General features: G+C 48.5%; 4 protein-coding genes across 4 annotated transcripts; all 4 read left to right on the top strand.

Moving 5' to 3' along the window:
- Positions 1-145: 145 nt before the first annotated feature.
- On the top strand, positions 146-2,277 carry KVR01_000756 (uncharacterized protein). The gene is made up of 2 exons (XM_044782480.1): positions 146-1,486; positions 1,549-2,277. The coding sequence occupies exons 1-2, from the start codon at positions 229-231 to the stop codon at positions 1,971-1,973; spliced, it is 1,683 nt and encodes a 560-aa protein (XP_044650705.1). The 5' UTR covers positions 146-228; the 3' UTR covers positions 1,974-2,277.
- Positions 2,278-3,398: 1,121 nt separating this feature from the next.
- KVR01_000483 (uncharacterized protein) lies at positions 3,399-5,186 on the top strand. Its single transcript, XM_044789110.1, has 3 exons — positions 3,399-4,102; positions 4,159-4,205; positions 4,258-5,186. Exons 1-3 carry the CDS (start codon positions 3,491-3,493, stop codon positions 5,087-5,089), a joined length of 1,491 nt encoding a protein of 496 aa, XP_044650432.1. The 5' UTR covers positions 3,399-3,490; the 3' UTR covers positions 5,090-5,186.
- A 2,072-nt stretch (positions 5,187-7,258) lies between these two features.
- On the top strand, positions 7,259-9,067 carry KVR01_000975 (uncharacterized protein; the record flags this gene model as incomplete). The annotated part of the gene is made up of 2 exons (XM_044793080.1): positions 7,259-7,527; positions 7,588-9,067. Exons 1-2 carry the CDS (start codon positions 7,325-7,327, stop codon positions 9,065-9,067), a joined length of 1,683 nt encoding a protein of 560 aa, XP_044650924.1. The 5' UTR covers positions 7,259-7,324.
- A 717-nt stretch (positions 9,068-9,784) lies between these two features.
- KVR01_000564 (uncharacterized protein) lies at positions 9,785-11,513 on the top strand (the record flags this gene model as incomplete). The annotated part of the gene is made up of 4 exons (XM_044782498.1): positions 9,785-10,639; positions 10,700-11,017; positions 11,087-11,253; positions 11,327-11,513. 4 exons carry the CDS (start codon positions 9,785-9,787, stop codon positions 11,511-11,513), a joined length of 1,527 nt encoding a protein of 508 aa, XP_044650513.1.
- Positions 11,514-17,924: the final 6,411 nt, after the last annotated feature.

Here is a 17,924-nt window from a genome sequence, read left to right as displayed (position 1 = left end):
CAGAAGCCCACAGGTACTTACCTAGGTAAGTAGGTACGGAGCAGGTATGTACATCCGGCGCTAATGTCTGTCTGACCCAACGCGCACAGCTTTAGTGGGCTGAGGCACCAGCTTGCTTTTCCTGCGACTCCTGAGGCAGTTCTCTCTTTCCCGAATCTTTCTCCGCGAAAGTGAACACCTCACATTATCGTCTTTTAGGATCACAGCTACACTGTTCCAGCTTCCAACATGTTCGAATGGGTTGCCGACCAGCGCAACGCCTTGAGAGGCCAGTACGAGGCAGCAGTCAACGCCATCCGGCCGTTGAGGTTGACCCAGTTCGAGCCATTCCGTTTATTTATCAGAAAGACCACGCATGATCTGCGTTCTGGGGACCCCTCTTCGTTGGCAATTCTTGCAATTCTCACGATTGCCACTATATTCATAATCGACAGACTGAGTGCCAGGTTTGCTTCAGCAGGGCGAAAGATGAGGCTCCCGACTTTGAAGATGCGTAAAGGTTGGGACTATCCAACACTCCTGCAACAGGGAGCCCGGATGCACCCCAATTCCCCATATATCATCACGTACAGTGGATACGAGTATGTGGTGTTCCCGTCGTCAGCTTTCGACGAGATTAAGAAACTCAACGCTTCTCGGGCCTCCATGGTCGACTGGTTCACGCAGATTTTCTGGCAAGGATGGCATTTTCTGGGCACCGACAACAGTGCTCGCTACCACATGGTTAGCATCGATATTGCGCGTGCACTACCCTCGCGGGTCTGGATGCGTCAAGAAAATGCTCAACAGGCCTTTGAAACAGTGTTAGGTCCTACAGGAGTCAAGCATGACTGGACCACATTGTCCTTGTGGAGCACAGTGCAAAAGATTATCTCTCTGATGAACGCTACCGGCCTCTTTGGCCCTGAGCTTGGGCTCGATCCCCGATGGCTGAAAGCTACTGAACGCCTCCACAGTGCTATCATGGTTGGCATCGTGGGCTCTCATCTAACGCCCCGCCTGTTACGACCTCTGGTGGCTCCTGTTGTTTTCCTGCCCGCCAGGCTGGTCGACTGGCATATGTCTTCGCTGTTGCGACCAATGCTACAGAAAGAGATGAGACACTACCAGGAAAAGAATTCTTCCCAAGACAAGGCAAAAGACACGACCACCGTTCCCGGTTCGTCCTTTCGCCCAGAGCCAAGCAATGAGAAATTCCCCTTGACGTCTTGGCTACTGGATCGGTACCGAGCAGGGGACAAGAACCTCACTCACCTTATCCGTGATCATATCGTGGTTGCCTTTGAGGCAGCTACAACTTCAGCTGGAATGTTATATTTCTTGGTAGCGGAATTGGCTGTACGACCTGATCTTGTGGAAGAGCTGCGAGAAGAGCTGTCTCAGAATATGGATTCAGAGGGTCATTTGCCACTAGGCTATCTCGCGGAGTTGCGCAAGATGGACAGCTTCATGCTCGAATCTGCCCGAGTGACTGGAAGCAGTCATTGTATGTTTACCGGACCTTTCCGCCATCCATCTGTGCGCGCTGCTAATACTTATTCCATGTAGTGGCACTGTTTCGAAGAGTCCAGAAACCACTGAAGCTCTCTCTTGGGCCAGAGCTAGCTCCGGGAACACTCATCTGCGTTGACGCGTACCACCTCAAAAAGTCTCAGACAAGATATGAGGCTGCCTCAGAGCTTAAGCCGCTGCGATTCTACGAGATGAGGCAAGAGCCAAACCAAGAAGAATTGCACCAGTTCGCGCAGCCGGGACCAGACAATACGATATGGGGCGGTGGTACGCAGGCATGCCCCGGAAGACTGTTCGGAAGTGTGACTATCAAGGTGGCTCTCGCTCATTTCCTGCTCAACTATGACGTTCAGCTTCTGCCCAATGGTAAAAGTGCGCCTAAACGAAATTCAATGCCCAATGGTTCCATTTCACCAGATACCAAAGCTAAGATCATGCTTCGAGAACGGAAATACGCCTGAGGGAGTGCACATGTGGTTGGATTTCATGTGCCCCAGCCTGCAGTCACGTAGTGCTATGAGGTCAAACATCTGCATTGGTGGGCCGCGGTTTTGGGACTTTTAATTGATAGAAGCTCAGATTATGTTTCGGGATAGACTTAAGCCATAGCTGATCACTCAACAGAAAATACAATGAGAGTCGTGCGGCGGGTTGAAAACAGCATCCAAGCAAGCCGTTCAATGTCATCGAATTAAGGGCACTCATTGTGACTATTCTGAGTGACTTGCACAATGAAAGTGCATCCAGACTCTTGTTTGAATTTTCCGCAGGCATGTTATGATAATTACAACCCACTTGAGAGCGAAGCCACAGTATTGACAACTGAAGACCGGGGATACGGTCGCGGGAGCAGGACGCCATGGAAACAAACGGACGAGGTCCATTATCGTTAATTTATCAGAAGGTGATATATATGATCTTCAATATGCAGTTACAAATGGAGGTGCATACTTACTACCGGCATGTACCACTTATCATTCCCCGCCAAGTTAACGCCCAGCACGCGGCGGCGAACTTATCATATGCCGTCAAACCAGCTTGCACCCTATAGTCACCTGAGTCCACTTGTGCACCAAAAGCCCACATATTCTCGCCCCGAATCGTGCGCGACTCAGTTACCATTTCAGTATTTCAGCTGGCCACTCTGCTTCCTCTATGCACGCGATCGTCGTTTATACTACCTAATCTAAGCAGAAGCCGAATCCTACTCCAGCGACAAGAAGCCAAGCCCAGATTAGCCGGTGCATCCTAACACACTACATCGCGCACTATGCGCGATATGGAATCATCTCACGAGCAGTCCAGAATTTCTGAAAGCTGTATATCAGCTGCCAAGCTTTTCGTATCTGCACGTTTGGCAGGACTTTTGCCGGGTCGCATTCAGGCGGGTGGGACCGCCAGCAAGCGCCCTGCTGTCAGCCGGAGATGGTCGAGAGGACCAATGATATGCTGTCTGAGAGTGATAAAAGCTGGGCTCGTGGAAATTAATACAACGCATGTAGTTGTTTATACGGTGCCGTGTAATTGAAAATCAAATCTGACCATTTGACACTCTCGAGGAAAACGCGAGATGACGTCCAGTCCCAGGTGGTTTCATGGGACTTGCTGCAAGGAGACTTGGGAAGCTTCCTCAATAGTCTGAGTCCTGGCCCGGAAAACCGTTAGACAGCATGCAATAGTGTCGGAGGATGCACATTAGCGAGAAGTTTATCCACGGTACTGGCGCCAATTATGTGGTGCGAGGGGATCCGCCCTGCCTTGGTGGAGGGGAGCTGTGCAATCCCAGATGGCAGGGGATTCCGCTGTCGCTGACTTGAGGGTGTTGACTATGCAGAATTACCAAGACATGATATGTGCGGATAGAGCTCTTGATCGTCATAATAAAATGTTTTCAGAAGCATAAGTAGTGCCCATTCCTTCACACTGTTACATAGGCAGTGCACTGTATATCTTTGATTCCGTGCATTAACCAAAAATCATGATGTCCCGAGTCTTCCTATCCTCGATTATTATTACCTTTATCCGCTGCGCCTTGGCTGACACCTGCTCGTCAGTGGAAGCACTGCGCTACATAAATGTATCCCGCTCCCTAGACCTCGCTTATATCGAGGAGCAGTCCCAGTACTGGTCCACTTCATGTTCAGCCCTGACTCCCTCTTGTATTATCTTTCCCAAGTCAGCGGAGGAAGTTGCCACCGTCGTGACAATCCTTGCCAACAATAGTGAAACATTCGCGGTCAAGAGTGGCGGACATAATCCCAACAATGGCTTCTCCAGTGTCCAAGGTGGGCCGTTGATCGTCACGGAACATCTCGACCAGGCCAATGTGAACCAAGCGACTGGTGTTATTGATGTGGGACCTGGTAATCGACTAGATGGAATTGCAGCCAAGTTGCAAGGGAGTGGATGGACGTTCGTTGGCGGTAGGATTGGGAACACCGGTGTAGGCGGTCTTGTGCTCGGTGGTGGACTGTCATACATGTCAGCACAATATGGATGGGCTGCCAGCATGGTCCTTGAGTACACGATAGTGTTCGCGAACGGGACTATTGGTTACATCAACAACGACAACTACCCCGATCTATTCAAGGTAAGATGCATCTCGTCTCTCGAAGCCCTCCAGGGTATAATGTTAAATGTGGACAGGCCCTGAAAGGTGGTGGGAACAACTTTGGTATTGTTACCAACTACAGGTTAGTCTAGGACCTTCCATGAGACAACTTACAGAGATTTACCAGTGAGCAGATTGCAAGGGCAGCGTCAAGGAAACGTATGGGGCGGCAATCTCGTTTACTTGAGGACACCAGAGAAAGATGTCAAGCTTCTCAAAGCAGTACGTGATTTCACAGAATACAATGACGACCCCAAGGCTGCTGTCATTGTGACCGCAGAGCGCACCAATGTCAACTTGGTGGACTCATGGATCATCTTCCTCTTCTACGACGGCCCCTCTCCCCCAGCAGGCAAGTTCGACAACTTCACAGATGTCAACCCGCTTATGGACACCACCCGAGAGCGCACGTACGCCGATCTCATGGCCTCGAGCAACTGGGTCGTCCTGAAGGGGGTCGTGGTGGACATTGCCACGGAAACTATCCCGCTTCCCAAGGCCGAAGACGAGGGCAAAGTGATGGAGGAACTGCACAGTCACTGGAGAAACGTCACTGAGACCACACTACTTGAGCCCGGCATCGTGGCGTCCATTGCGTGGCAGCCATTCCCCAAGGCCATCGCCAGGGAAGCACGCGCGCGTAGCCCGGATCTCATCGATGCGGATGACTCTGTCGATCGCATCATCATCGAGATGAACTACGCGTTCGCCCTGCAGACGAGCTATGACAGGATGGCTGACACAATGGAGGCGACGTATGGCGGCGTAAGAGAGAGGATCTTGGGCTGGCAGCAGGATCGGACTCTTGAGGAAAGCTACAATCCCGTGTTTATGAATTACGGGTTCTTCCGCCAAGACTACTTTGGGAGACTGAAGCCAGAGAACAGGGCGCTGGCGAAACGGGTGCAAGAGGAGGTGGACCCAAACGGGCTCTTCCGTACTAGGACCGGCGGATGGAGGCCCTAACTTCTTTTCCTATTGTTGTAGCCCTCTGTGGGCGAATTGATCTGGTGGTTTGCTCAGATGCAGTCATGTAGTCAAGTCAAGTCAAGTCAACCCTGAAGAGTTCCAGCATAGTGGACAAGCTTGTTAAAGCAATTGCGGTTATTGTCGCACTTGGTTCCAGATAAGTGAACGGCCGTGAAAGAGTCTCTGATCTAGGGACCCTTTGAGCAATCCCAGAGCCCGCCCGCTGTGTCATCCTACAAGTTTATGACTTGTCTCGACAGCACAGGGACGCGCCACCTATCCCTATCGTGTAAGGTTTAATCCTCACCCAGTCTTTCTAATACCTCAGCTGACGGTACAAAGAACGTGGACCCGGTGATTGGCGTGGAGAAGTCCAAAATCCTGTCATGCAGTCCCGGTGGGCTGCCAGAGAACATTCGCTCAAGCATCTTCTCAATGACCCACAGCTTTTTCGAATACCCAATAAAGTACGTCCCAAACTCGCCCGACGCTGGGGACCCAAAGGGCATGTTGTCTCTCAGAATGCCGTGCTCATTGCCGTCTTTATCAGCAATTGTTGACAAGCTCTTGTGAGACTGCTGCTGTCCGTCTTCAGCGTCGTCCAGCTCGATGTTATCCAACTTCGTCCGCCCGATGATGGCCTCCTGCTTCTCCGTCGACAAACCTCGCCATGACTTGAGATCATGTAGATACTTCTGTACTACAACATAGCTACCTCCCGGCGCGGTCTCAGTCTTGTCATCGTCTTGAGTGACCAGAACGGCTTCAGATACGTCTGGGCCCACGGGATTTGCAGTGCCATCGACGAAGCCCAGAACATCGCGGCCATCGAAGTAGCGAAAACCAACTGTCACATCCTCTGTCTCGACTGCATCGCCCAACAGGTCCATGAGTTGTCTCTCGAATTCGAAGGACATGTCTCTCCTCTCCGACCGGATGTGGAGTAGCAGGTCACCTGGTGTCGACACTGCGGTGTGCTTGGCGCCGCGGACCTCTTTAAATGGTCGCAGCTCTGTCGGCCGAGGGACCTGAGCCAGGTTGTCCCAGATATCGCTCCCAATGCCGACGGTGCATGAGAGATGGGCATTCGGGTGGCGGGTCGCAACGTTCTTGGTGATGTCTGAGATACTAGAGATGGCGGATCGAATGTTCTTGACCGCGTCCGGTTTTCCCGTTGCCGTCAATACAAGGAACGTGGCAGATTGAGTTAAGGGTGCTTCAACGGCTTGCGGATTCATTGTGGCGGATGAGTTGTGTTGGGTTGTTGCTGAGAGGTGACGGTTATAACGCTCTGGGCGGGCTGCCCTGGTTGGGTACCAAATCCTGTCTCTGCGGAATAGGTGTGCCGGGCTTATTCGATGAGGTGGAAACGCATTAGGGACACGAACATAGAGCATGTTGGTTGACTTCGGAGCAGAGGGATCATACTGCCATCGCACATGATGTGTTCAAGGGTTATTGGTAACATCAATCAGCGGGGTCGCGAGGTCGAGACATCCAGGGCGTTGGTGTTCTCGACTTGCTAAGCAATTCCTTGGCGATCAGCGACCACAGCTGGGGGCGTCATCGCAAATCGGTCTACGGCACCACAAGGGAGGCCGGTATCTTCGTGGACAAGGGATACTGACCCTAGCTAATGCAGATACCAGCGGTCGTGGAATCGCCCCGGGCATTAGCGAAGTAACCTACAGCAGCAAATCGCGAGGCACGTCTGGAACTCCCCCTCTCCTCAAGGTGACGCTGGAAGGAGAAGAGACATCGTCCGAGCGACACCGATAGCGACCAGCCACTCACAAAGCGTATTCATCAACCAACTTGGGCTAGTTGCACTTCCGAACATCCGCAAAGTAACGCAAGAACTGAAACGAAACTAGTTAGGTCACGACCAAAGGCATAGGAAACCTGGTGGTGCTCAGTAAGCACGGGCGATTTTCATGCATCAGCAATTCTTGTCTGGGTAGCAAAACGCTTGGGCACGGTTGCTAAACTCTATCTGGTAGAAGCTATACTGCATTGTGTGATTGGTATTCCATCTTCACGCCTAGGACTATCAGATGCAAGCCTCCACATTTGTGACGTTTCCCCGTCTGGTACCAAACTCACCTTCTCGGCTAAAAGACCGAGTGTCCCGGCGTCTACAGTCGTACACTACTGAATCCTCGATTCTCCGTCTTTACTTTGTAGTAAACCAGATCACAGACTCCTTCCCTTCACTGCTCCAACCCCGCAATCATGAAGACTACCAACAGGCCCGATGAGTGGAAGATTGAGCAAGGCCTTGCTGGGGCTGAACTCCCCGTTCTTGATATGACGGGGCCCCAGACAAAGGTGCTCCCCCCTCAAACCTTTGGTGATCTTACGAAGGACGAGGAAGCTATCAAAAGTGTCGGTGATTGCAACAAGCTCTTCGCGGAGGAGCGTGAAGGGTGGACTGGGTGAGAGACACTCGTTCGCAATCAAGGAAAGTCGTTCAATGACTTATGATCTTCAAACAGCTTCGTCGAATGGGAGAATTACCCAGACAAGAAGGCTGCAGCCCACAAGATCTTGACGTCACAAACTTTCCCTCCTAATCCGGAGTTTCAGCTTGGCCCTATTCCCGCCAGCAACCCTGTTCTGCCTGGCACCCATTGGAAGATGTGGCACAAGGCAGTGGGTGGCGCCCTGTCCCGGATACCAGATGATTCTTGGGATATTGTACTGAAGGAGAAGCACGCCGATATGCTCCATTTGCTGCAATTTCCCTACAACGGAGAGCCTCCCAAGCGCCTGGTGACTGACCATGAGATTACCCCCAACCCTTTGCACTTCGTTCGAAACCATGGCGGTATTCCTATCATCGATAAGGAACATTACAGCTTCCTACTGGATGGTTTGGTCAAGGAATCACGGTCATTCACCTTGGACGACCTCATGGACGAGTCCAAATTTCCGCGCATGGAAAAGACCATCACAATGCAGTGTTCCGGGACCCGCCGCATTGAGCAGATTCTGAAGTATCCTGGCCAGGGTGACGAGGTTCCACAGGCCCCTTGGGCTGAGGGTGCCATTGGCACCGCCAAGTACGTCGGTGTTAGTCTTAAGAAGGTGATCAAAGCCTGCGGTGGCTTGACCGAAGGCGCCAAACACCTGGAGTTCTACGGCGCCGATACCTACTTCAAGGACGACAAGACCATGAATTACCTCGTCAGTGTTCCCTGGTCCAAGGTCAAAGCTAACGAAGTCATGCTTGCTTGGGAAATGAATGGTGAAGTCCTGCCCAGAATCCATGGATACCCTCTCCGCATCGTCGTCTTCGGTTATATCGGAGCTCGAAGCGTCAAATGGCTTTATCGCATCAAGGCCATTGAGCAGCCTACTCGCGCGCCAGTGCAAAGCCAGGAATACCTGTATTTCCCGCAGCAGGTCGGCAAGCACAACTTCAAAATGACCGATGGAATCCAGATCCAGGAGATGCCCGTCAGCTCCGCCATAATGTCACCATGGACCAAGCAGGTAGTGATTCACAACGGCAAGATCCGCTGCAAGGGCTGGGCCTATTCTGGTGGTGGTCGCTGGCCGGAACGGGTCGAGCTCTCCTCCGACGGCGGTTTCAACTGGTACACAGTGCCGATCGAGAACCTCTCCAAGAAGCGCAAGTGGACCTGGCGAACCTGGGAGATGGAACTACCATGCGATGTCGAGGGCTGGATTGAGATTGTCTGCCGCTGCTGGGACAACTCCCTCAACACTCAACCTCCCGATGTGCGGACCGCGTGGAACTGGGGGCTACACGTCACCAGCTCTTGCCACAGGATCTCGGTCTACAGTGTGAACAATACGCGACCGAAGACCCAGGCTCGCCTTCAAGAATTTCAAGAAAAGGGCATTCCTTTCGCCCCGATCACTGTCCCGCTTGCCTTCCCCTCCCAGACCTGGGACGATTACGAGAAATTCTGGGGGACACATGATCCACGAGATGCTGAGGATGAGTAAATTATGACCAAGTCTGTGAAATGGGTTTCGTATCTGCTTTTGGTGCTGCTGGAGAGGATCGTCAAAAAGGCCCCTGGGCTTATGACTCTTCGCTAGGAGAACGTTGAGCTTTGAATGGGATAGGACCCTGAAACAGTTTGTGAGTGCGAGTGACTTCTGCTACAAATTTTCTTCTGCTGCCAAAAGGGCGAGAACGGCTTCAGGGAGTGATATACTTTCATTTGGTTCAAGAACCAAGTGTTTTAGGCGACGATATTCCGACGAGCAATTGACTCGGTTTGAGCCTGAACGTGACCGGAGCTGATACAAAAGTACAATGCTGTGAGCAATTACAAGCCTCCCGTGGAAAAGATGATGCTTATTGCCCTTGTTGCCCCCCTGAATCGACGACTCTGCGCTTTGCCTGTCTTCGGTGCTTCATCATCATCTCCTTACACTGCTCTAGGTCACATACGTAAGGTTTTGTTTGCTACAGATTATGCTTCCAGGAAACGTGAATGGTCGGATTAAATATATTGAATTCCGGTGAGGAGGCGGAAACTCTGTGATGTGTTGCAACTCAAATACTCATTAAAGTTTGGCGGATCCATCGGCCCTCTCCGCTGTGATAGGATGCCCAAGTTGATGATACGTCAGAGATTCCCCTTCTCAACGGTGCTTCTTTGCTCATCTTTGAATCTTACATCTCATCACCCCTTCTTTGGTGAAATGCCCACAATGGCCGTGTTTGCGTTACCAGGGGGCTTCAGTCTGGGCCAAGTAGTCGGCCTCACCACGATCGTGGTGGCTCTATACCATGCCTTTAACATCATCTACAATCTCCGATTTCACCCCCTGGCGTCTTTCCCAGGGCCCCTGGCTCACCGCGCCTCACGCATTCCTTACACCCTCTCGATCCTCCGAGGTCGCCTTCACACCGACACGGCAGCCCTGCACCGCAGATATGGGCCGGTCGTTCGCGTCGCGCCGAACGAATTGGCATTTGCGGACTCGTCGTCGTGGAAGGATGTACACGGCGGCGGGTCCAAGGAGCTGGCCAAGTGGGGGGAAGCGTATCTCGTGCCCGCGTTCATGGCGCCTCACCTACAAAACACTGTTGATAAGGAGCACCACAAGATGCTCCGCCGGGCTGTGGCGCCGGGGTTCAGCGACCAGAGCTTGCGGGCGCAGGAGCTACTTATCTCCAAATACATCCAGAATCTCACCGAGAGGTTAAGGGAGTCCTGCAGCGCTGGGAGTGGTGTTGTAAACTTGGAAAAGTGGTATCGCTTCACCGTGTTCGACATTATCGGCGACTTGGCTCTGGGCGAGTCGTTCGGCTGCCTCAACAGCGCCGAGTTCCACCCGTGGATACAGGGCATGAACGATGCCGGCAAGGCCATGTGGCTGCTAACCGCTCTGAGCATGTACCCGGTCCCCAGGAAAGTTTCCAACTGGATCTTCGAGAAAGTGGCAACGAAGGGCTTTGAGCTGCATAACAATTTGGTGAAGTCAATGATGGAGAGGCGCGTGGCTCAGGGTACTAATCGTCCCGATATGATCAACCCCATTATCATGAAGAAGGACGAGTGGGTCAGTGAAACAGGTCTGTGGTGGTGCATCTAAACTTTAGGCTGACTGTGGAGCAATCAGAATCTCAGTGCGAACGACATGATCTCGCACGCGACGGTGTTTATCGGTGCTGGGAGCGAGACGACGGCGGGGGTACTGACGGCTGTCACCTCTTTCCTTCTCGAGGACCCAGACAAGCTGGAGACGCTGAAGCAGGAAGTTCGCTCAGCGTTCAATTCTGAGGCCGAGATCTCACTGGATGCTGTCAACAGCCGCACGCCCTATCTGATTGCCTGCACTGAAGAGGCTCTCAGACTGTACCCGCAAACCGGCGTGGCGTCTCTACGGGTCACCGGGAACGGCAACGATGTCATTTGTGGGATCCCAATACCGCCGAAGGTATATTGTTATTCCGACCGACGAAACATATAGATAACATTTATGGCTGATGCTGTGGCGGTGATGCAGACGGTGGTAGGGGTTTGGCCGTGGTCGATGTACCGCGACCCGAAAGCATTCGTCGACCCCGATGGGTTTCACCCCGAGAGATTCCTTGGCGACCCACAGTATGCCAATGATGATCGTGAAGCATTGAAGCCCTTTTCTACTGGAGCGAGAGATTGTGTGGGGAGAGGGTAAATTTCTCTGCCATTGTTTCCATATATGCACTCGTTTGACGTTGAGGCAATGCTGACCGCCGTTCATCAGCCTCGCTGTCATGGAGCTGCGAATCGTACTCGCCCACATGATATTCAACTTTGATATGGAGGTACAGACCGACAGCAGGCACTGGACACGAGATCAGAAGAATCTCTTCATTGTGTGGGATAAGCCGCCCTTCAATGTGCGGTTGATACCCGTAGGGCAGGAATTGGGACAGGAGACGACTCGATAGATTCGTCCTAACAACATCCGTATTATATGCCATATGTTGATACAGTCTGGTCGAGTAGAAAAGAAGCTCAAGAGCCTGGTATATCCATCTACACCCCTATTGGGCGTACCTGAAGTCCTGAGGACGGGTGACTCGTACTGTGAACCGAGTCATTGAGTGTTCTTCGTCGAATGCGTCAGATGTAACTCCTTGTACCCACCAACCCATGCAAAACTCCTTTCACTGTGGTGCGATCCTACATGACCAGTCCTGCTATGCAATTTTCTGTTTGTCCAAACCCCAGTCAAGCCACCGTGCATCAGACCGGATGGAAAGCCTTTTGATTTGGCATGCCAAAAGTGGCCTCGTCCTCGGCATCATAATTTTTCGAGTCCGCCGGTAACCACACCTTGTTGAATACAACCTCCTCTTTATCATTACCGCCGAGTGACGCTGTGGAGCCGTGGTCGATTGCAGATAACTTTGTGAGGTCGATCGTGTCTGGGTAAAGTTCTGGGTGTGATCTCTTTCTACTGAATATGGTTTTCTGGCTGTCAGAGTCAAGCTTGTCCTGTGGACGGTGCTGATACTTCCTCCCGTTCTTGAACTCCCGTAGGCGGTGCGGTGTGAATAGTGGCTTGAGGGCCGGGACGCTGGCGCAGAGGATGGCGGTATTAATTTCTATCTGTGAAAAAAGATTCACCTGTACACACGAGTCAGTTGGTCTTATTCTCTCTGGGGGGTATATTGAATGAAGAAAGACTCACCGCAATTGCGTCACGGAAGGGGTCGGTTGCCAATGTGTACGTGTAAATGCTCTGCAGGCGTACCACTGACATAATGGCCGCGAAGATACCGGCTCCGAAAATCATAGCGAGCGCAATCTTCTCCTGAAGAGGACGATTGTATCCATTCAAGGTCTTGATAGGGAGGGCTATAATCCAAAAGTCCGTTATGATATTGACACCGGAAGTAGCTGTCGAAGGGTCAGAAGTTATTCACTCTTTCTTCGATAAACAGAGATGGAGGCGTACAGTAGAAAAATGCAGTGGTGTTGATACATGAGCCCGGCTGTGTCCGAGTGAGGTCCCACAGCTTGCTTAAGGGCTGGCATTGGCCCAAAGTCACACAGAGGCAAATGGCTGTGAACATCATTTGGAAGACAATGGTGCCGTAGCACAGATAGCGAAAGATCTCAGACACCGCTACGAGTGAGAGTCAGTGGGTGCAAGAGGTGTCCCTGAGGAGAGGATTGACATACCAAACCGGAGGTACATGCACAGAATAGACGCCTTTATGAATCCAACGATGAGATAATAGGTGACCTCGATTGCTAGTGTCGTCTGCAAAAGCTCGAGCATGTTGTTTGTCGTCAATGTGGATGCCGGGAATCCGACGTGGTTTGCCCTCAAAATCAATATTTCGATCATGTAGCCGACGGTGAAGAAAAGCGCCACGAGAATCGTGTACTCGTCCCACCCAGGTTTCCGCACGACGACGAAGCGTATTAAACATCGCACCGCAACAATGAATGCTGAAAAGGAGGATGTCAGCGGTCCAGGCCCCATCACCCGCAGAATGGCGCCGACGTTGTCGTGACTGTGACTTACTGGACAGTGTTGTGAGAACAATAGACAGAACGACGAGGCTGTCCTGCCTCTCCTGGTCGGTCTGCAGCATGATGTCCTTGACGACCCGAAAGGGTCATCGAGTGTTTACAGCCTCACAGGTGGAATAGCCCACGGTAGCGCGGGCCACTGGTGACACAAGGCTCGGCTTAAACAGATCCCAAGATGCGAACCGGTCGCGGGAATCATGCTCAAGTGAAGCAGAGCTATAATAATACACAGAGCATACTGGTTCTATTGGCCTAATCCCAGAATGGCGACGGGCCGTCCTAAATACGCAGGGCTTCTTGTCGGTGCTTTGATCGCTTCCAGCCCTTCGGAGTGACGATGATTGGGAGAGGTTGGCGCTGGGCTGGGAAATGGAGGGTTGGTGGCATGCTCGGCCCAGCACATGGTTGCAAAAAGCTTCCCGCTTGTGAGTTCGTGATTGTGTGCTGTGCTTCCCGATAGACTCGGGCTAGTGAGCCTCCTGATACTAATATGGAACGCTCCTGGGAGCTTGGGCGGAGGGAGCTTCGAGGTCATTTACGACCCGAGGATGCGGTGAAACCATCGATCTTAACGGGCATCAGATGTACACAAGGGCTTTGGGCCGCGTCGTCGCCCAGATGTGCCATTTCTAGTGGCTGAACGCGGATTAACTCTGCTAGAGCTCATGCTGTGCCTTATCCCGCGTAACGCCTGGGTGGTCAAGCTTTTCGGACAAGGATCGCACGTCTTCTCAGGGGCGATCGATCTCGGCATCAGCCCGTTTCAGGCATACAACCCGCAGCTGAGCCCGCCTGAGCAGGCCTAGGCCAAGTCACGTATTGGTCTTTTTGTCTACAGGAATCAAGTTGTGAAAATTGCCATCACATGGAAATTGGTACTGTGGTACGGCGAGGTAACCCTCAACCAAACTCGCGCCTGTTACGCTGAGGTCACATGGTTGTCAATAACATTCCACCACTGATGAACTTCCGACAGTCCAAGTGAGAAACGCCATCTAACTTTCAGTAAGGAGTCCATTTTCAGTGGCCGTGCTCCAATTCCAGTCCATTGTGTATTTTACATCATCTTCTCATGACCCCATCCGAACTTAGTCTACAGGCTGAGTACGTTGGGGATTCATCTGAAAAGACGCAGGCCAAGGCCTTCCACAACAACAGGGCATGATCTGCCTCCAGTGTTGCATTCTGCCCCCTGAAATCACGCGTAAGCATGGATGGCAACTTGGAGAGGCTCACCGAGCTTTCCGACGTGGCGTGCACCTGACCCTTCAAAAGTGGATCACTACAAGTCTGCAATGTGCCTGCAGCCAACATATGCACCTGCGGCTGAGAAATACACCCATCGTCAACCAGAATCCGCGATGAGACAGCTTCGAACCAGCTTCTGCGCTTGAAATGCTAGCAACATTGTTGGCGAGTACAATATTGCTCGGACAAACGGGTCACTACTCCGCATTACGACCCGGCCCTCGTGTACTACTTAACAATCAAACTTTAATTTCTCACCCAAGCCATGCCATGGCCTAAGGAAGAGCCTCGGGAAAGCCTTGGGAAACTATGATCTCAGTGCCGCGTGCTTACCTACGTCCTGGATGGATCAACGCATGTTCCAGCTGTGCGAACGGACAACCGCATGATACCGCCCACACACCATCGCATACTGCAGCCCTTCTGCGAGCGATCATTCAAGCATATAGTCTCGCTTGAAGGCGATGTTGGGCGGATTCGCTTCTGAGCTCCAATATCCAGTTTCTTGCTGGTGCTGGTAGTATTCAGATCCAGTGGAGTGCCGGGCCCCCTGCTTCGTCTAGACTCTGGATGTGGTGGCTCGCATTACGGAGAATTCGGAAACCTTCGTGCACATGGGTGGCTATTTGAATTTGGCTTTCCAAAAAGTCCCCGCCAGGAACAAGTTTCGTGCCAAGCTGCCAGACACTGCGCAGCACAGGCCGTGGAGTCAAACCCCAGAGGTCGGCAAACTCTGAGCCCGCCCATGGCTGGGGCGAAATATGCATGGTAGCCCGAGCTCCCTCCATGTCGAATGCGGCTGTGTCTCATGGAGATCTCGACACGGGTGGAATATAAATATCAAGGTTCGAATGCAGTACTCAAACCCTACCGGCTAATTACACGGCTGTTCCCCGCGGCGAGGACGCAGGACTCAGCCAAGCTTGGCTCGGATCCTGCTGGGCGATTGAGCAAGCGAGTGATGATGGAGATGACTCTTCAGGCACCAAGATTGCGGTATGGTAAGAAAATCTTGGTGACGAAATCTTATTTCAGTGCGTACGCGACAGGTAGGATTCGGGACCTGAAGGACCTCGCGTTGTGTGCCGCGTTTCATGGGGATGGCTCGTTTGGAGTTGCGAGCAGCCCGGCCACTCGTCTCCCGTGCCGAGGGGTGTGGCCCCATTCAGACCACGCCATGGGAAACCTTAAATATCGGCTGTTCCCCAAACCTCGGTGCTACCGCACGTCCCATGCGTTCGCAACGTGGTCTCCCGGTGGGGGGGGGGGGTGGCGCTTACATCTCCATCTCCCTTTGCCTCCCCACTGCGGCATCTCTATGCGCTGTCGGTGCGGAGGGCCATTGCCCATGCGATGGACAAGGACAGCGGCCCGCATGATGTGCCGGACTCATGAGATTGCTGGGAGGCTACTGCTCGAGCCTTAGGTGCGGCTGGGTTAAGAGGAATCTATCAACCGGGTTCATCAATGCTTCTAAGATAGTAACGGGCGACGGTGTCTCCCCGCTGGCGATCTGACGGCCCACCCGCTTACCCGCTTGCCCGTTGGTTTCAGCACGTGTGGTTCATTCCAGGTTCCTATAGCTTGTAGTCGGCACGTTACTGATCCCCATTTTACGAGATACTCTCTGTGATGATCGGCCCGCAAATTGATCAAAACTTTGGACTCCTCTCCTTCGCATCTGGCCCAGATCGATACGAGAAGGATGCAACGTGTCACAAGGCATAGCGGAGAACTTTTCACCGTGATGCCTTGCTCCCCCGGACGATACCTGTCGTATGATAAGAAGCCCTCTCGTGGGCGGGCCAGCTAGCGGTGGGAGCATGAGCAAATACAGACTCCGCATACTCCTACCTCGGTTAAACCGCTGTCTGGGAAAAACGAAGTTGCGCCCCCCCCCGGTTAAATACCCCCTATTCCTCAGTTAAACTAAAACTTCACTAATAAAGCGAAAAATCCAACATTCTCACTAAAACACCCCTATTAACCTTATTAACACTAATAATAAATTATCTTTATTATTTAATAAAATAAAAATAATATTATATTAATTTTATATAGTTAATTTAAATTTAATTTATAAAGATATATATAATTTATTTATTTTAATATAAAGTAATATTAATTTAATTAACTTTATAAATAATATTATTAAATTAATTTATTAAACTTAAACTATTTAATATTTATTATATAAAATTTATTTAAAAGTTAAATTATATAATTTATTAATAAAATATTATACTATTTAAATAATTATATATTTAAAAGTTAACTATTAAGGTAATTAAAGTCTAATAGATTATTTAAAAGTACTTATAAGTATTTTTAAAGACTACTTAAAATAAGGTTATTATAATAAATTAAGTAATTTAAAGAGTATAAAAATATTATTTAAATTAATAATAAAAAAATATTTAATAATAAAAAGAAGAGGGTTTAAAAGGTATTAATAATAAAACCCTTTACTATTAAAGTAAAGTTTTAATAAATAATAATAATAATAATATTAAATATTTTAAAAGTTATTTAGTTAACCCTTTAATATAAATATATTTAAATAAACTAACCTTAACTTTATTTATTAAAATTTATAGTTTAAAAGTTATTAATATTTTTACTATATAATTTAAAAGATAAAGTATTATATTAAAGAAGGAAAATTAAAGTTAAGAAATTTAGAGTTTTATTAAATTATATTAATTTATTTAAAGATTTAATTAAAAGAAGTATAAAAATTATTTAAATATAATTATTAAGTTAAGAAATATTTTTATTAAAGCTAATTAATTTATAAATTAAAACTCTTTAACTTTATAGTTAAAAACTATAAAAAAGATATTAATAGGAAAATTAAAATATTTAACTATAATAATATTATAAATATATTTTTAAATTTTAAAAACCCTTTTTTTAATTTTAAATAATTATAAAGTTATATTATTAATATAAAAGTTATGAATATTTATATTATAGGATAATTACTTAATTAAGTATATATTAATTAAAATTTTTAACTATTATTAATTATTTAATAAATAACTACTTTAAAAATAGTTTATTAATAATTAAATAGATAGTAAATATAAATATATTTAATAGAAATTTAAACTTTAAAATTTTTAACCTATATTAATAACTATTAAGTAAAGTTAAAATAAAGATAAAAATAAACTTTATGTAAAAAATATAAATAATTAATAAGGATATAATTATATTTTTAAATAAATACTATAAAGTTAATTATTATTATTAAAATAAAAGATTTTCTATAATAGTAATATTTTATTAAATAAAATAATATATATATTAGTTTATTTAATAAAAACTTAAATTAATTTAATATAATTATAATAAATAATATTATAATTAAATATTTATTAAAAGTTTTTTTAATTATTAAGTAGTTTAAATAAAACTTAATAAAGAGAAGCTTAATAATAATAAAGTTAACCTTATCTTTTAAAAAAATAATAAAAATAAAAATAAAAAAAGGATTATTAATATAATTATTAACTTATTATTTAATATTAATTTATTTAAGGTTAGATATAATTAAATAGTTT

This window comes from Diaporthe batatas (assembly GCF_019321695.1).
Source record: "Diaporthe batatas strain CRI 302-4 chromosome Unknown Contig00001, whole genome shotgun sequence".
Classification (NCBI taxonomy): Eukaryota; Fungi; Ascomycota; class Sordariomycetes; order Diaporthales; family Diaporthaceae; genus Diaporthe; species Diaporthe batatas.
Note: the sequence above shows the minus strand (reverse complement) of the source record. Positions and strands in the feature narration are given on the sequence as shown.

What these genes read in the sequence shown, in the direction of transcription:
- KVR01_000756 (XM_044782480.1), top strand. Translation starts at nt 229, where the DNA reads ATGTTCGAATGGGTTGCCGACCAGCGCAACGCCTTGAGAGGCCAGTAC. An exon ending in AGTGACTGGAAGCAGTCATT is followed by an intron (nt 1,487 to 1,548) that starts GTATGTTTACCG and finishes TATTCCATGTAG; the next exon opens with TGGCACTGTTTCGAAGAGTC.
- KVR01_000483 (XM_044789110.1), top strand. Translation starts at nt 3,491, where the DNA reads ATGATGTCCCGAGTCTTCCTATCCTCGATTATTATTACCTTTATCCGC. An exon ending in ACTACCCCGATCTATTCAAG is followed by an intron (nt 4,103 to 4,158) that starts GTAAGATGCATC and finishes AAATGTGGACAG; the next exon opens with GCCCTGAAAGGTGGTGGGAA. An exon ending in GGTATTGTTACCAACTACAG is followed by an intron (nt 4,206 to 4,257) that starts GTTAGTCTAGGA and finishes ACCAGTGAGCAG; the next exon opens with ATTGCAAGGGCAGCGTCAAG.